General features: G+C 36.6%; 1 protein-coding gene across 1 annotated transcript in view; it reads right to left on the reverse strand.

Annotated features, from left to right (window-relative positions):
* The window catches only part of NFATC3 (nuclear factor of activated T cells 3), a 103,844-nt gene that overhangs the window by 50,719 nt on the left and 34,523 nt on the right, over window positions 1–18,602 (reverse strand). Inside the window, 2 exon segments of the mRNA XM_079116843.1 lie at window positions 6,124–6,286; window positions 9,103–10,237. Coding sequence (XP_078972969.1) covers window positions 6,124–6,286; window positions 9,103–10,237 — 1,298 coding nt within the window.

Raw genomic sequence — 18,602 nt, forward strand, 5'->3', positions numbered from 1 at the left:
GAGCGATTGAGGATTTGCTTTAGGTAAAACTGGTCCAATAAAAAAGACCTATACTTTCTGAAAAAGAAATAAAGTTTACTTTTAAACATGTTTAGACGAACAAGTTTGTTTCTTTCTTTTCCTGCAGTGCTAAGGATGGAACCTTGGGCCTCATGCATGCTAGGTAAGCACTCTACTACTAAGCTACATCCCTAGCTCATCCCCTTCACCTCCCCAGACTTAAAAATCCTCAGAATAGGGGAGAAATCTCCCAACTACCACATCTGTTAATGGAAAGAATGTGGTCTTAGAAATGGGCACACACAGAAAAGTGTCACATACATTGTACAACCCAGCAAGTGTGTTGGAATAATGTAGACTCAAGATCAATAAGTTCAGTTTTCTATTTGAAATGACATACTTTCATATGTATTGATTATTTTTCTCTTTACGTTAGAAAAATTGAGAACTTTTAAATACAGACCACAGTGGAATAAAGAAGCATCTCCTCTTGCTCCGGTTCCTTACAAAACAGACAGTATGTGTGGGGTGGGGGAAAGATGGGGAAAACAGTCAAAATCTATCAGTAAAATCAAAAAGGCAAACTTTGATCTAAAAACTTCAAAGTGATGGTGGAAGATGGGATGGTTGAGGGTGGAGGGAGGAATGTGAAACAAGATACTGATGGAGAATAGCATAGCTGCTAACCAACATATACTTTTATTGACCAGAAGAGTAGAAAGAGTAAGGGGGAAAATGCACAGAATGCTTACTGATGCAATTTATAGCAAGAAGGTTCAACTTATAAGTTGGCAGCCCTGAGGAAAGTCAAAGAAAAACTCTGAAGATTAAAAAAATATTTTTAAGCCAATTGATTTCTGACAAAGGCATCAAGAACACACAATAGGTCGGCCTGGCTTGGTGGCGCATGTCTGTAATCCCAGTGACTCAGGAGGCTGAGGCAGGAGGATTGCGAGTTCAAAGCCAGCCTCAGCAAAAGAGGCACTAAGCAACTCTGTGAGAGCCTGTCTCTAAATAAAATAGAAAAAATAGGGCTGAGGATGTGGCTTAGCAGTTGAGTGTGCCTCTGGGTTCAATCCTGGCACCCCCAGCATTCCCCCAAAAAGAACACACAATAGGATAAGAACAGCACCTTCAATAAATGATGCTGGGAAAACTGAATAACCACATGCAAAAGAATGAAATCAAATCTATTCCCACTCTACTCCACTACTGAGGATTAAACCCAGGGGCACTTTACTAGAGCTACATTCCTAGTCCTTTTTCTTTATATTTTAAGAGAGGGTCTTGCTAAGTTGCAGAGGAAAGCCTTGAATTTGTAATCCTCCTGCTTCAGCCTCCCCAGTGGCTGGGATACGATATGTGCCACTAAACCCAGCCAGAATAAATATTATATACCTCAGTTTCTACCACTTAACATACCATGCCTGACAATCAATATCAAATTACATGCAACACAAAAAAGCAAGAAAAACAGTTCACTATCAGAGGCAAAGTAATCAGTAGTGCCAGACCTAAAAATGACCCAGATGAGGGGTGGAGAGAAGGAAAAATTAACAGAATGAATCAAACATCATTACCTTGTGTACATGTATGATTATGCAAATGGTGTGACTCTACTTCATGTACAACCAAGAAACAACAGTTGTACCCCATTTGTGTACAGTGAATCAAAATAAATAAATAAATAAATAAATAAATAAATAAATAAATAATAAGACCCAGATATTGGAACTATCAAACTAACAATTTAAAATAATTACAATAGGGTTGGGGGTACAGTTCTGTGGGGTTTGATCCCTAGAATCACCAGAAAATAAAGATTAAAAAACTATAATACATTCAAGTCTCAGTGAAAAAGTTAGATAGAAATGGGAAACAAAAATGGAATTTTAGTAGAAAAATGAAAACCATGAATCAAAAGGGAAAAAAGTTAAAATGGACTGGAGCATCTGGGAGCTGTGGGACATATACAATGGCTTGAAGTAAATATTAAAAAGAAAAACTGCTTGATTACTTTTAGTTGTTTTAGAATACAACTGATGCCTAAAGCAAAAACTGTAACGATATCCTATGAACTTATAGCATACTTAAAAATAAAATGTCTCACAAAAGTACAAAAAATAAGAAGAAAGAATTGGGAGAATACACAAGAACTGGTAAGCAATATGCAGAAATATACATTATGTTGACTTTATTTCCAAATCCCATGTTTTATTTCATCACAATGCTATCATTTTAAAAGAGAAAACTGAGACTTAAATCTATTTGCATGTACTATATGGCAAATGTGGAGCAGAGATTTCTGTACTTGAAAGCACCAATTTTGTTCATCTTCATATACTCCTAAGATGAATGCTATACGTAATATTACATGTCACATTAGGCTTGTCACAGAAATGACTAAGGATTTATTTTCAAAAGGTAACACAAAATTCAAATGAGATAAAAAGTTACTTAGATTAATATATTTCTCTATCCATTTTCTTCAGTGAAGATCTATTATTCATTTGCTATAGATTTGCTTGTTTTCTATGCTGGATTCCCATTTTTTCTCATGAGTTTTCACTACTTTTTGAGTATGCAGAATAATAACTATTTACAAAAAAGTTTTATAACAAAATATTTTTTACTCCAACAAGTATTATAAGCAGTCTATAAAACCAAGTCAAAAATGTTTCGGTTGGTCAACTGACATTTGCTATCTTTATTATCTTCACCGTATAATTTACTCTTTGGATAACCCTTATATTCTCACTTCTCTCCAAATATTCTACAGATATTCCTAGCTCCACTTAATGATTCCAAGTATGTTTTTCTGTTTTCTCTATTTGAAGCACTGTATGATTCCTACCTCTTCTATGAAAGCTTTTCACAATTACCTTCTGTATTTATTTCTGTCTTCTGAACATGAAATAGGTAAAATAGGATTAAAGCGTGTTAAGAATTATTTTAAGTTTTCTCCTTAAAATTTCTTAAGTTACTATTATTTTCTTGACATCATAATTGTATGTATATGGAGTACCAGAGTACACTGTAATGTTTTGGTATATGTATATAAATAGATATGGGAAATAAATGAATAATTACCCTTAAAAATAATTGGGAAAATATTTTTTCTAACATTTTGAGGTACATTAAGCCAGGTGTAGTGGCACACAACTGTAATCCCAGATACTCACAAGGCTAAGACAGGAAGATTCCAAGTTCAGGGTCAGTCTATCAACTTATAAAGACCCTGTCTCAAAATAAAAAGAGCAGGGAATGTGGCTTAGTGGTAGGTGCCCGTGGTTCAATTCCTACTACCGACCAAAAAAAAAAAAAAGGAAGTATCTTTTTTAAAAAATAATTTTATTTATTTATTTTAATTTTTATTTTTTTGTGGTGCTGGGGATTGAACCCAGGGCCTTGTGCTTGACAGGTAAGCACTCTATAAACTGAGCTGTATTTCCAGCCAGGAAAGTATCTTATTCCCTGGGTACACAGGACAAAATGCAGTTTTGGTATTTAGGGGATTTTTTTTGTTGTTGTTGTTTTTCTGTTTTGTTTTCATTTTCCTTTTTGTTGTTGTTTTCAGCAACAGAAACTGAACCCAAGGCCTCACACATGCTAGACAAGCACTCCCTCAATCTAGTTTTTTGGTATTTAAAAATAATAGTAATAATAAAGTCTGGGGTCTTTTGCCGAAGTAGAAAGGGTCACAAGGAATTACGATCTTCCAGAATGCTTTATCAAACTGAAGGATAAAGCAACACTCATGAAAATAATACCAGTGAGAATCCTGGGAGTGGATCATCACACATGATATTGTCCACTCTCAAACCCAACAATGACTATTCTCTACCTCTTTGCTCCAATTTCTTCTGGCTATAGACCATGGCTCTCAAACATACTAGGGACAAAAAACATAATTATTAGGCTGTCATAATTAAGTTTTTGTTTTTGTTTAATAAAAAGTAACAAAGTAAATAAAACATATTTGAAGAACAAATGTGTTTGTTGTTAATCTGATTAACTAAAAGAAAATAAAACCTCTCCCCCTAAAACACACACACAGCCCATAAAGTGCTTGTGACCTTTCATTTTATGAACTGAACACAAATTCAAGAAAGCAAAAGGCCGACTATAATGATAAAATACCAAATGAGTGAAAAATAGAATCAAGAAATCAAACTAAAATTCAAAACACAAATGCAGATCTAATAAGTAAGTTAGAAATGTTAAGCAACAATCAGGTCACTAACATGGAGGGAAGTTTAAAAATAAATCTGAATAAATAAGAAACAACATTAAAGTACCCAGAGAACAGAACACAGATGTTGAGGGTAAACAAAGACAAGTCAATGTCTGAATAATAAATGGAGTTACTGAAGAAAAGGACAAAATAAATGAAACAGGATATGTATAAGCATATATTATATTAAAAATTTTTTGAATGAAAAAAGAAGGAACCTCAGATTGAAAGGGGCATCAGGTACTAAGAAAGACTGGTAAAGAATATCATCAAGTATTTGGAATACTCTAAGTTCATCATTTCAAATATGAAATAATTATTTAAGCAATAAGTTAGAAAAAGTCAGTTATTCACAAAAAGAACGAATATAAAAACCATGATACCAGTAGTGTTAATTTTCCCTTACTCAGGGAAACCATTTTTAATCAAAGGAAAATTGTAAAAGTAAATCACAAGGACACCCAAAAGTCTTTTGTTCATTTATGCATTTGTAAAAAATTATTTCCTGACAAGAAATGTCAAAGATATAAGAAACTGCTGGGTACAATGGTGCATGACTATTATCCAGTGATTAGAGACTTGAGAAGCTGAGGCAGGAGAATCCCAAGTTTGAGGACAGCTTCAGTAACTTAGCAAGACCCTCAACAACTCTGTGAGACCCTGTCTCAAAAAATAAACATGGCTGGGGATGTAGCTTAGTAGCAGAATATAACCCTGGGTTCCAATCTCAATACCACAAAAAGATACAGGATCTACATCCTTAATCAAATTTAATTGACTTGAAATAAACTCTGATTTAACACCAAAATATGACTCTAACAGCAAATGAGAGAAGTTCATTTTTTTCTTTCTTCTATCTCTTTTCTTTTTTTTTCTTTTTTCGAGATAGGGTCTTACTAATGTTGCTCAGGCTAACCTGGAACTTCTGGGCACAAGAGATCCTACTGCCTCATTTCCAAAGTAGCTGGGATTACAGGCATGCATCACTGCACCTAGTTAGCTTTCAATATTTTGATAATTTATTTAATTAACTTCTCTCTCTCTTTTTCCTTGCAATACTACAGACTGAACCCAGATGTTCTCAATCACTGAGCTATATCCTTGGTCCTTTTTATTTTTTATTCTGAGACAGGGTCTTGCTAAGTTACCAAGGCTGGTCTCAAACTTGCAGTCCGTCAGCCTCAGATTTCTGAGTTACTGGGGTTATTAGTACGCTCTACTATGCCTGGTTTAATTTGTTTTTAAACCTTAGATCTTTGAAGAACTCTTGAACAGAAGAACAGCATATAAGAGTCCACAGTTCTGCCAGGGGCCCACCTGACTGTCTGTGGCACTACCAGGACGTAGTGAAACCTTTAAGAGGTAGGGCCTAGTGAGAAGTTCGATATCTGGGGGTGTGATCCCAGTGAAGGGAATGTTAGGACCCACTCCTTTTTCTCTCTTTACAAGGCAGTCTTCATGAGGTTACCTGCTTCCCCTCCTACACACTCTAGCCACAGGCCTAACAGAAACAGTGTCAATCAACCATAGCCTGAATTCTCCAAACCTATGAGTCAAAATAAAACTTTCCTCTTCATAAGCTGATTATCTCACATATTTTGTGACAGTGATCATCTCACGTATTTTGTTTCAGTGATGCAAAGTTGACTAATGCACTGCAATCATCTTTCCCCAGAGTTTCTCCAGTTGGAAAGTCAGTCATGAAGAATATTTTTTAGGCTATCAAACAAAACTCAATATAGAAATGTAGCCAGAGCCACAAGTACAGAAAACGAAGGTTCTCCAGATTTGAGTTTTCTCCTTATGAGCTCTTTAGTACCTAAATGAAAACCCATCTAATCACTAACAGGTATGTGGTATATGCAAAGGAAGTTCCAAAACTCTCATACCTTCACAACAGGATGTCCTCCAGTAGATGCTTTTACTGCCCCTCGGCTACCTTCTGTTTCATAATGGGCTCGATGATGAGTTTTAGGTTGCACTTCTATTTTCAGTTCATATTGTCCAAAGTGAGTTGGTAAAGGCCAGTCTAGTGGAGGTAATGAAGATGTGCTATAAACAAAACACAAAAATGCACTTCAGCATGCTATTACTGCCAAGCAGTGATTTAAATTACTTCTGTGCCAATACTAACATCTCCTCCTGTGATCTTTGAAACAAAGGACTCCAAAATAAAACTTCACATAGTTAAGTTATAACATTAGTTAGGATAGAAGCTTTATTAAAAATATATTTTTAGTTACAGATGAACACAATACTGTTATTGTATTTGTTATGTGGTGCCGAGGATAGAACCCAGTGCTGCTTGTGTGCTAGGCAAGCACTCTACCACTGAGCCACAACCACAGCCCTGGTAGGTGTTTAATAAATAAATTTTTAATCTTTTAATCTGAAGGCTAACATCTATTTATCTACTTTTTGGTTTCCTGGATTTTTTTTAAAAAGGATAAACTCAACACTTTGTAAACCTACAACTGTTTCTCAACCATGTATCAAAAGAACATGAACTGATTTCTTAAAACAAAGATACACATCTTTGTATGTCTACCAATAGCTCTTCACAAACAGAAATCTTTTTTTGTCTCAGAATAAATACATTTCTCCCTCTCAGGTGTATATCAGGGAGGTCAGTCTTTTATGCCTATAGATTACCCCATGTCTATTACTTTTTTGGTCAACTCTTTGAAAAATTGTTTATATTCAGTAATATATTGCAATATGAGGTCTAATTTTAATTTTGGTACATACTTAGCTAAAAAAAAATTAAGGACCAGCAACATCTTCAAATGTCAATTGTTTTTTTCTTGATCAATAAAACAATTTAAACAACTGAAATGCCCAAAGTTTTATTTATATATATTAACACTAAAAGTATAGAATAGAAAATGACATATGTCTACAAGTCAAATGTTAATGAACCCAAAGCTACAATATGTATTAAAAGTAACATTATCTTAGTGGTTAATGAAATGGGATTTAAGGTCCCTTTTAATTTCTAAAATGCTATCACTCTTACTATAAATGTCTAAATTATTTCATTATTTCTCCTTCAATGTCCTCAGCCTACCTTAAGTCCTTCCACTGTGAAGTTCAAAGGAATTCATATTTATTAGTCTGAAACAACTCAACTTCATCAACTCGAAGTTCTATACTTGCTCTGCAAGCTTGAGAAAATCCACACAGAAATATTAAGATAAATTTCAGAAGGAGATTGATAGGTTCAAAGATATCATCAATATCACAATTCCAAATTATATTTTTCTGAAGTTAAGAATTGTAAAGATGATCATTCATACTGATGGAAAAGCATAAAAATAAATTCCTTAAACAGACACAGCATTAAGTGAGAATTTAATATAAACTATATTTTATAACCAATTATAGATTAGATTCATTCTTGAAATTGTGACAACTGACAAGCTATTTGGAAAGTAAAGTCATCATACTATTCTTCACTCCTTAAAACAAAATATATTTCATCTGGATCCAAGATTCAAATATATATCTGATAAAAATATCATGCATGTTATATATAATAGACATAATGATAAATACAAAACTATTATAAATACGTGGAAGCTACATTTTTAATTTTGATTATTTCAGAGTAGGATAAGATTTTCAATTGTAACACACAAGGTCAAAAAGGAAAAGATAAATACAAATATAAAAAATTTCTAAATTTCTCTACAAAAACAACAAAATCATAAATTTAGAGAGCAAAAAGTAAATTTTTATTAAAGTCAGGTACAATGGTGTGTGCCTGTAGTCCCAGCTACTTAGGAGGCTAGGGTAAGAGGATGGTATGTTCAAAGTCAGCCTGGGAAACACAATTAATATAGTAAGATCCTGGTCAATCAGTCAGTCAACAAATAACATTATGAGGGAAAAATGCTTGCCACAAATTTGACAAGTGAAAGCTCTTAAAAATATAGCTAAGGCTGGGGATATAGCTCAGTTGGTAGAGTGCTTGCCTCGCATGCACAAGGCCCTGGGTTCAATCGCCAGCAGCCAAAAAAAAAAAAAAAAAAAAAAAAAAAAAAAAAAACCACACACACACATATATAGTTAAATTTATCCCCAATTAGTTTTATTTGTAATATAATTCACACTATAACCCACCTTTTACAAGATTTTCTAGATAAGAAAATTCCTTCGAGGGAATGCTTAAATGTAATTTCTTATTATCTACAATTAATTATCCATATATACATTTGTGGAGGGGATACTGGGACTTGAACCCGGGGCCTCACACATGTAAGCATGTACTCTACCACTGAGCTATATCCCCAGTCCATTTTTAAATTTTATTTTGAGATAGAGTCTCTAAATTGTCCAAGCTGGCCTTGAGTTTGGGATTCTCCTCTCTCAGTCTCCTGAGGTAGCTGGGATTACAAATATGTGGCACCAAGCATAACACCTATATACCTTCAAAATTATAACTTTAGCCTATCTACTTAAAATAAAATAAAACAGAAATGGATTTTTAAGTTACTTATCCAGTAGAAATTTTTAAAAAATAATAATAAAAAGGGAGCTGGGCGTGGTGTTACAAAACTGTAATCCTAGAAACTAGCGAGGCTGAGGCAGGAGGAGTCCAAGTTCGAGGCCCGTCTCAGCAACTTAGCAAGGCCCTAAGTAATGTAGTGAGATCCTTTCTTAAAACAAAAATTAAAAGGGCTGGGGATGCAGTCCAGCAGTAAAGCACCCCTGGGTTATATCCCAAGTACCAAAAAATTAAATAGATAAATAGGAAGGAATGAAGGAAAATGAGAAGGAAAGGAGGGAAGGAGAGAAGAATGTTCAAAGCACTGCCACCAATGACCCATACTATGAAAAGTCAGCGGCAGCCATTTCTATCAACTCACCGAAATATAGGTGTGTGGCCAGGCTTTGGTTTGTTCCAGGTAAAGGGTGAAGGAACTGAAAGAAATTGGTCACCAGATGAATCTTTCTTTAAAGGATACTGAGATCCAAGGCCATCATCTATTGAAGTTTCCCGGGATGGTGATAAATTTGCTTGATCATCTGAACAGAGCTCTAGTTTTCCTGGTAGTATGGCAGCTTGATCTTCAGAAGTCTTCCTTGTTTTCAAAGGGATATCAGTCTCTACACAGTACTGAAATGGAAAAAGTGCAGGGCCAAGGCCTGATCCACTATGGACAGAAGCATTGAGCCAGGTATCTTCTGTTATACTTCCCCTAGGGGAGTGACCAGGAGAAGGAACAGGTGAGTGATGGGGTGACAGGGATCCAGCATAACAAACTTCAGCACTGGAGTGCCGCCGTTTCCCACAGGGTGAAGTGGGCCTTGATGAGGGTCCTGAGGCTGGCCTAGGGCTCAACCAATTCTCATCGGTGATACTGGATCTAGGAGAGTGGCAAGGAGATTGCCTGGGTGACAAGGAGTGTCCGTGTCCATACTGTTGATGCCAGGACTCTTCTCCAGGGCAGCCTCCTGGAGAGCCACCTGGAGAAGTCAGAGGGGATCCAAGAGTAAATCGGGCAGCAGCTTCATTCAACTCCGAGTCCACATCATCATAAATGTGTGAAAGAGATTCACAAGAAGAAGCATCTGAGAACCAGCTCCTAGAAGAGATGCTGCTGGCAGGACTAGGACTAAGGGAAGACTCCCGGTAGGATGGCTCAAGAGGAAGATAGAGATGATCTCTAGAAGGCCTATCCAAATATTCCCTTTCTGGGTCATTTATATGTAGGTCATCTTCATGTGTATCTGCTTCTTGATGACAGTTAGGAGAGATGGAAGTAATCTGAATACTTGGGCACTCAAAGGGTTTGGGACCACCTAATGGGCTGTATTTAGAGTCAGGACCATCACCAGTTCCTTCATAGTTTTTGTGACCTTGGAGCTGAAACGATGGTGACAAAACAGAAGAGTGAGACGGTAATCCATGATGTGGTAAGCAAAGTGGTGAATTTAAAGTAGATGGAGGTGGATCTACATTAAAGATGTAAATGGATGCACAATCATCTGGCTCAAGATCTATGGGGAGGAAGTAAAAAAAAAAAAAAGTCAACAAAACATGATTAGAAAATTCATGTGTATAAATTACTAGATTAAAAAGCAAATAATAATATTCAGAGAAAAAAGTGGGAAATTAATTGAATGTCACTATCTCCACTAAAGAGCTGATTTTTAAATGTATCTAGTTATCTCTGCAGATGTACATAATTACACATATATATAATTACATAATTTATTTTTATTATCACACTTCTGAAAATGATAATCTTACAATGTAATCTGAAGATAAACACTTATTGAAAAGATACAACTGTAATTCTAAGAAACAGAATTACAGGATAATATAATCAAATAAATTGAACCTCATTTGAGATTTGCATGTTAAAATGGTGTAAAGGATACAATAGTCTTTGAAAAATGCTTTTGTTGTTGCTGTGGGGGACTGTTTTGTTTGCAGTGCTGGGGATGGAACCCAGGACCCTGTGCACACCAGGAAAGCACTCTAGTACTGTGCTACATCACCAGTCCTCTCTTTTGGGGGATGGAGATTGTACTAGAGATTAAATCTTAGGGCCATGTACATACTAAGCACATGCTCTATCACTAAGCAATATCTCTGACCTAACAGGTTATTTTTAGTGTATGTATACACAATGTTTTTGTTGTTGTTTGAGAGGGGAATACTAGGAATTGAAAACAGGGCTTAATCACTGAGACACGTCCCTATTCCTAGTCCTTTTTTTTTTTTTTTTTTTTTTGGTTGAGACAAGGTCTCACTAAGTTGCTTAGGGTCTAAGTTGCTAAGGCTGGCTTTGAACTTATGATTCTCCTGCCTCAGCCTCCCCAGCTGCTGGGATTACAGGCGTGTGCCACCACATCCAGCTTACACACTAGGTTTATTAAAACAAAGGATTATAGACTCAAACCCAGGAGACCAAGAATCTAATATATCTCTTCCATTAACCTGTACTCTTACTCACATCATTTAATCTAAGTCTCAGTTTCTTTGTAGTGAAATTTAAGATTTCTTTCACAAAATGTTTATGATTGACACTGACAACCTCTTCCTCTGCAGTCAAATTATCAAGAATTCATATGTTTCTTCATAGCAGACTAGGTTACAAGCCATATGATACCACTGGACACTTTACTTCAGTAGAAAATAATTCAGTGGGGCTTTTAACTTAATTATTTATCGGTAAAGTAATCTTCATAAAGACGGAACTTTAAAAACTCACCCCTTGCTGGTATATTTAACACAAAACAGGTCCTGTCAAATATGGGTGTTTTGCAACTTCAGTTTTAGGAAGAAGAGATTATTATTATCCATGTTCACAAAGGTATAAGTTTTAATAAACCGAAATATAAGATACTAGTAACCACCTTCCTCTAAGAAGATCATCAATGGAAAACCAAAAAGAAATACACCAAAGAGAAACACAAATCTTTACCCTCTGCTCGAAAGTCAAGATGATTATGGTGTCTCATTACATTATTATACCTGGAAAAAAATGTACTTCTTTAAACTTCTGGTGTTGCTGTCAATAGTAGGGTCCTTTAATAATTACTATAAATGATAGATTCTGGAATATTTTTAGGGGTGGGCAGGAAGCTGTAATGGGAATTAAATCCAGGGTTCCTTTACCACTGAGCCACTTCTGAGGTCCTATTTTAATAATTTTAATTTTGAGACAGTCTCACTAAGGTGCAGAGGTTTGCCTGGAACTTGTAATCCTCCTGCCTCAGCCTCTGGAGTTACCAGGATCACAGGAGTTCATGGCCATATCTGGTCACTGCTCAAATTTGGACAAGTTACTTCGCCTGCTTGAACCTGAATTTTCTAGTCTATCAAACCTGCCAGGAGCTGAGTACGGTATCATCTAAAACATACAGGACCATTTTAAGACAGGCAATTTAATATAATGATTAATATTTGGCAAAAACACAATACATGTTGCTATGGTTTGAGTAACTGTCCCCCAAAGGCCCATGTGTCACCTGCCTGTGGTACTATTCAGAGGTAGTGGAAACTTTGAGTTGGAGCCTAGTAGGAAACTTGGTCACTGGCAGCATGCTTTGAAGGGGATACTAGAACCCTATTACCTTTATCTCTTAGCTTCCTCCACCATGCACTCCTGACATGATGTGCTGCCTCACCATAGGCCCAAAGCAACTGAGCCATTAACCATGGACTCCCAACTTCCAAAACTGTGAACCAAAATAAACCTTTCCTTCTTTTAAGTTGATCTACCCTAGGTATCTATTACAAAGAAAGAAAAATGACTAATACATCAATTACCTTTTCTTTCCCCTTTTTAAATTTAAGATGGGTATATTTTTAAATATGGAACACCTTACATATTTGCACAGAGGCCATGTTAATCTCCATATTATTCTAATTTTATCACATATACTGCTGAAGCACTGCTACACACATACACACACACATTTAATTCTGGAATATTTCTTAATAAACCAAAACACTTTTTGAAGTACACTATTCTTACTCCTCTACTTAACTGAAATAGAAGTAGAAAGTAGAAAGTTCTGAGAAAGAAAACCCATATGTGGCTGGGAAAAAAGTTGAAGGAAAAAAGCTATTAAAAATAAAACACCACCAGGGTTGGGGATGTAGCTCAGTAGTAGAGCACTTGAATAGCATGCAAGAGGCCCTGGGTTCAATCCCCAGCACCACCAAAAAACCCCACACATGGACAAAAAGAAAGGGCTTTAGTGAAAATGGAGAGTGACTGCTAATGGATGTTGGGTTTCTTTTCAGGAAAATGACTGACTGAGAACACAATCAATGTTCTAAAATTGGCTGTGGTGATGGCTGCACAATTCTGTGAGAATATACTAAAAATCACTTAGTGGTACATTTACATGGATTTAATTCCCAGCACTGCAGAAAAGCAAAACAAAAACTCCAAGTTGTTACTGCAACAGACTATTAGAAGGGTAGAAAAAGACAAGGTTCAGAAACAGACAAAGTACACAGAAGAGATAGCATAAGCTGATAAAGACAGAATTTCATATAATTGGGATAAGGACAAACTTTTTTTTTTTTTTTTTTTGGGTACTAGGGATTGAAACCAGGAACACTTTCCCACTTTCCATATTCACAGCTTTATGAGATTACTGCATTTCAATATGATGAATCACATAATACTTTTATGAGGGCTTTATTGAGATATAACTTATATGCCATAAATATACCCTTTAAAAAGGTGCCATCTGAAGGTTTTTAATATACTCATAAAGTTGTAAAACCATCACCATTATCTAACTGTGCGTTTGTGTGTGTGTGTGTATGTGATGCTGGTGATGGAATCCAGGGCCTTGTGCATGCTAGGCAAGCACTCTACCACTAAGTTATGCCCTAATTCCGTATTTCCATCACCCCTGCCCCAAAGAAATTCCAAACCTGTAGAGGTAGGAAAGAAGAAATAAAAAGGAGATAAAAAGACAAGGAAATATTATCTTAAAAGTTCTGCATACCTCTCCTGGCATATCATTCCCCACGCCAGTTTCTCTCCTAGGTCTATCATCCCCAAATTTCTGGAAAAATCTCTAAGTCAAAGTTACCATAAATTCACCCACTTATGTAAATTACCCTGGGCACTGTTAATTAGCCCACCAATAAATAAATAAAATGAAGAAAGATATGATATTTTACAACACCTATAACTTAGGGTACTTTCCAATGCTCTCTACCAATCAGGTAATGAAGATCACTTCAGCCTAAGGATCCTAAGAACTACCAGACTGATACCCTTACATTCTTTCCCACATCCATTCTTCATCGAGTTTCCATTAAGAGTCAGGAACTGCAAAAACATCCCTGTCTAGAGATGGTCATCCGAATTCTCCCTTGAATGTGCATTCCTCACTTTGCTAAATAAATCCCTGTACCTCTACTGACATGTGCTGAAATTCTTTTCTGTAACATATGTCAAGGACCCCACTTGTCCTGAGTTAAGTGCCCCACTTCCTTAGTGATTCTTCGGGACCCTCTTCTAGTAATATCACTTTTCCAGCAACACCATTAGCAGTTACTTTCCATTCCTCCTCCCCTTAGCTCCCAGAAAACATTGATCTACTTTGTCGATATGAAACAGTTAATTTGAATCATGCACATCTTCTTCTGAATCATTACTAAGTGTAATGATTTAATGTAATGATTTAATTGTAATGGAGTAATCACTTAAAACTTGGAGGCAGTTGGGTTTGGTGGTGTACACCTATAATCTCAGGGATTGGAGAGGCTGAGGCAGGAGGATTGCAAGTTGGAAGTTAGCTTCAGCAATTCAGGAGGCCGCCTCAAAACAAAAAGGGCTGAGGTGGAAGCTCAGTGGTAGAGTGCCCCGAGTCAATACCCAGTATTGCATGTGTGCACATACATATGCACATTCATACTGTCATACACCCAAGACTTTGAGGCAACAACTCCTCTATCCACCATGGTGTAACAAGAAAACATACACTATATTTGGTCTTTGTCCCAGATTCCAGGCAAAGAGCTTCCAAACCCCTTGGAATTTCCTGAGAGAGAGGAACAGCTTTTGTTATCAGTAACGAGCCCCTTTTAACTATACCTGAGCTTATAATAATGAGGTGACTCTTTGGGTACCTAGACAGACTAAGGTTAGGGCTAGTCTTCAGAATGACCATGGCATGATTAAAGTCTTAGAACTTTTGGCCCACACCCACACAATCCAAGGAAGGGAGAATGACTGGAGATTGATTCCAGTCACCAGTGGCAGACGATTAAATCAACTGTGGCTATGTAGTAAGATTGCTAATAAAACTTTTTCAACAATGAGGTTTAGAGGAGCTTCCAGTTGGTAAAGTCATCAAAATGCTGGGAAGGTGATATGCCCAGAGAGGGCAAGGAGGTACACATACCCCTTCCCATGTATTGCCCTATGTATCTCCTCTATTTGGTTGTTCCTAAATAGTACCCTTTATAATAAGCAAATAAGTTAATTGTCTACTTGAGTTCTATGAATTCTTCTTGTGAATTACTAAACTTAAAGAGGATTGATGGAACCCCCAAAATGTGTAGCCAGTTAACATCTAAAGTGGGGAAGTCTTAGGAAACTGAATCCTAACTTGTGGGATATAAATCCAAGACTATGCCAAAATTTGAATTCAACTGAACTGAGTTTTTAACAGGAACTTAGGTTGCCTTTGCTAAAAGCTGGATGAAACTTGGCTTCTTTACCTTCTTTTTGTAACTGTCTGCTTTATTACCTTAAACTGGGTCAATTTAAGGTCTCTGTTCAGCTCTGCAGGAAAGCATGTTAACCATTAAAGGAGTGTTCATCTAAAATGTGGTAATATGGGGCTGGGGAGATAGCTCAGTTGGTAGAGTGCTTGCCTTGTAAGCACAAGGCCCTGGGTTCGATCCCCAGCGCCCCCCCCCCAAAAAAATGTGGCAATATAAGGCTTGATAACTCTAAATTTACCCAACCTATCTCATCCCCCTCAAACCAAGGCAGCATCTTGCTTCAGATCCCTGGAGTGGTGCCTAGAAGTCTTCAGTCATTGTCTTACACCTTCCAGAGACTGCCCCTAACCCAAGCAGTAGCAATCATCTATCTCATGGAAATTCACTTGCTCCTTCCAAAATCACAGATCAGATAATTAACATTTTGAGCAATAGAAATTGTCCCCTTGAGGATAAGAACATCTCCAGAGTCACCTTACAGAACAGGAACAGAGAGAATGATCAACCAGACCACAAAATGACCAAGACTGCTTACTTATACATATATTTCACCCCCTGCCACAATTTTCACTCTATTAATTAAAAAATTCTTTTCTTACTTTCCACCAGTACCTTTTCAGTTTGATTTTGGGCAGAACCTGGACTGTTAGAACCCCTGGAGTCAGGCCTCTGGTCTAGGACTCCAGTAATAGATTAAAAGAATCAGAAAATTGCAGACCCACTTAAACAAGAACATCCCTTTGCTGTCACTCCTCCCCAGTATCTACCAAAGACAGTATTTTATTCAAATACAATCAGTCAATCTTTCTCTTCTCTCTCTCTCTCGTACTGGGGGTTGAACAGGGCTTTGTGCATGCAAGGCAAGCACTCTACCAACTGAGCTCCATCACCAGCCCTAATGAGTCAATCTTTGAAAGTAAATTTAAACAACCTTGTTAAAATTTGTTTATAATGGAAGAATTAAGTCATACAACTTATAGAGAAAAACATAAGGGAAAGATGTTTCAAGACATTGCATATGGCAATTTTTTCTGGATATTACACCAAAATCACTGGCAACTAAAGTAAAAATAGATGAATTGAACATATCAAAATTGAAAACTTCTGTGCATCAAAGGACACTAACACAATAAAAATTCCCTACGGAATGGATGAAAATATTCACAAATCATATCTCAGGGTAAACATTCAGAATTTATAAAGAACCCCTACAACTCAAAGACCAAAAAATAAAATAAAAAAACCAAAAAAACCTCACTAAATAGACATTTCTCCAAAGATATACAAATGGACAAAATGTGCATGAAAAGATAAGCTCATTACTAATCACAAGGGAAATGAGAATCAAACCCACAATGAGACACCAACTCACACCAATTAGGATAGTTACTATTTATTTTTAAAAAACAAGAAGCACAAACAAAATAACATGTTGGAAAAGATGTGGAGAACTGGAACCCTTATATCCAGTTGGTGGGAATGTAAAATGATGTATGTAGGTGCTATGGAAAACAGTGTGGCATTTCCACAAATAACTGAAAACAGGATTACTATATGACCCAATAATTTTACTTTTGGGTATATTCCTGAGAGAATCAAAAGCAAGGTTAGGTGTGGTGATGCACACCTGTAATCCCAGTGGTCTAGAAGGCTCAAGAAGGAGGATCACAAGTTTGAGGCCAGTCTCAGCCACTTAGTGAGACTCTGTCTCAAAAGAAAAACTAAAAAAGGGCTGGGAATGTAGCTCATGGTAGAGCACCTCTAGGTTCAAGTTCCAGTATTGAGGACATGCAAACACATACACACACACACATAAAAGCTGAAAGCAGAGAAAAGATATTTTATATAAATATATTCATAGTAATGTTATTAAGTAACCCAAGTATCCATCATCAGATGAATAAACAAAATGCAGTATACATAATATTATTCAGTCTTAAAAAGGAAGGAAATTCTGACACATGCAATACCATGAACTTGAAAACATTTTACTAAAATAAGCCAGTGACCAAAGGACTAATACTGTATGATTCCATTATATGAAGTACCTAACATAGTCAAATTCATAGTCCTCCTGTCCCAAAGTTTTCTTCACTTGAGTTATCCTGCCCCTCATATTGATAGCCAATGTAGGTTCAATGTAAGCAGCTTATGCTTTTCTTCCCGAGTTTCACTAAAAAAATGTTCTTAGCTTTAGGTCCAGCAGACATTTTTCCAACTATTATCTTGTTGCCAAAGGTTACAGGAACTTGTCCCAGGACCTTGTTGTTTTTCTAGCTACTATCTGTAATGGCTTAAAAAAAAAAAAAAAAAAAAAACAAAAAAAACTTTTTATTTCAGAGATCCCTTGGTCTCAGAAGTTTTGGTTTATCAGACAGTTCCAGCAGTGGTTATCTCATCAGTTCAATGTCTGCAAGAAATCAGTCTGTAGAGGCTAGAGGCAGTGCTCCATGTCAGAGTGCTTGCCAAGCATGTGTAATGCCTTGGGTTTGATATCCAGCAGTGGGAAGGAGAAAGAGTGAAAGGAAAGACAAAAAGGAAGGAAAAAAGAAGGGTAGGTTGGTTCTTGTTACATTCCATTTTGACATTTTTGGGGGTACTAACTTTGTGCTGTTCACTTTTTAATCCTACTGAAAAAACAACAGTAAAACAAAGTCCCTGCCCTCATGGATCTTACATTCTAGTAACAAATGTTAGATGTGATACTGCAATAAGGAAAAATAAAACAAGATAAAGAGGACTGAGAGGAAGCAAGATTATTACTTTAGATAGGGAGGTCTGGAAATGCTTCTCTAATATTTGAGGAGGTACCAAGAAAGTACGAATTTAACACGGTTTTATAGAAATTTGGGAGAATACTGTAAGTCAAAGATAATGGCAAGGAAAAAGGCATGAAGATGAAGTGTTCTCAGAGTTGATGAGAAACTCTAGCAGGACTAGAACTGAGTAAGAAAAGGAGAAGGGTGGAAGTGTGAGATAAAGAGAGAGAGCTAGTCAAGGACCTTGTGAAATGAGTATCCACTAAAAGGTTCAAAGAGGAGTGCCACAATCTGATATACATGATCTAATAGACATGCAAGAGGCTACTGCAAAAACAAGTAAGAAATAATGGAGCACAGGACCTGTGTGGCAGTGGGTTGTAAAAGTGTAAGC

This window comes from Sciurus vulgaris (assembly GCF_902686455.1).
Source record: "Sciurus vulgaris genome assembly, chromosome: 17".
NCBI classification, from domain to species: domain Eukaryota; kingdom Metazoa; phylum Chordata; class Mammalia; order Rodentia; family Sciuridae; genus Sciurus; species Sciurus vulgaris.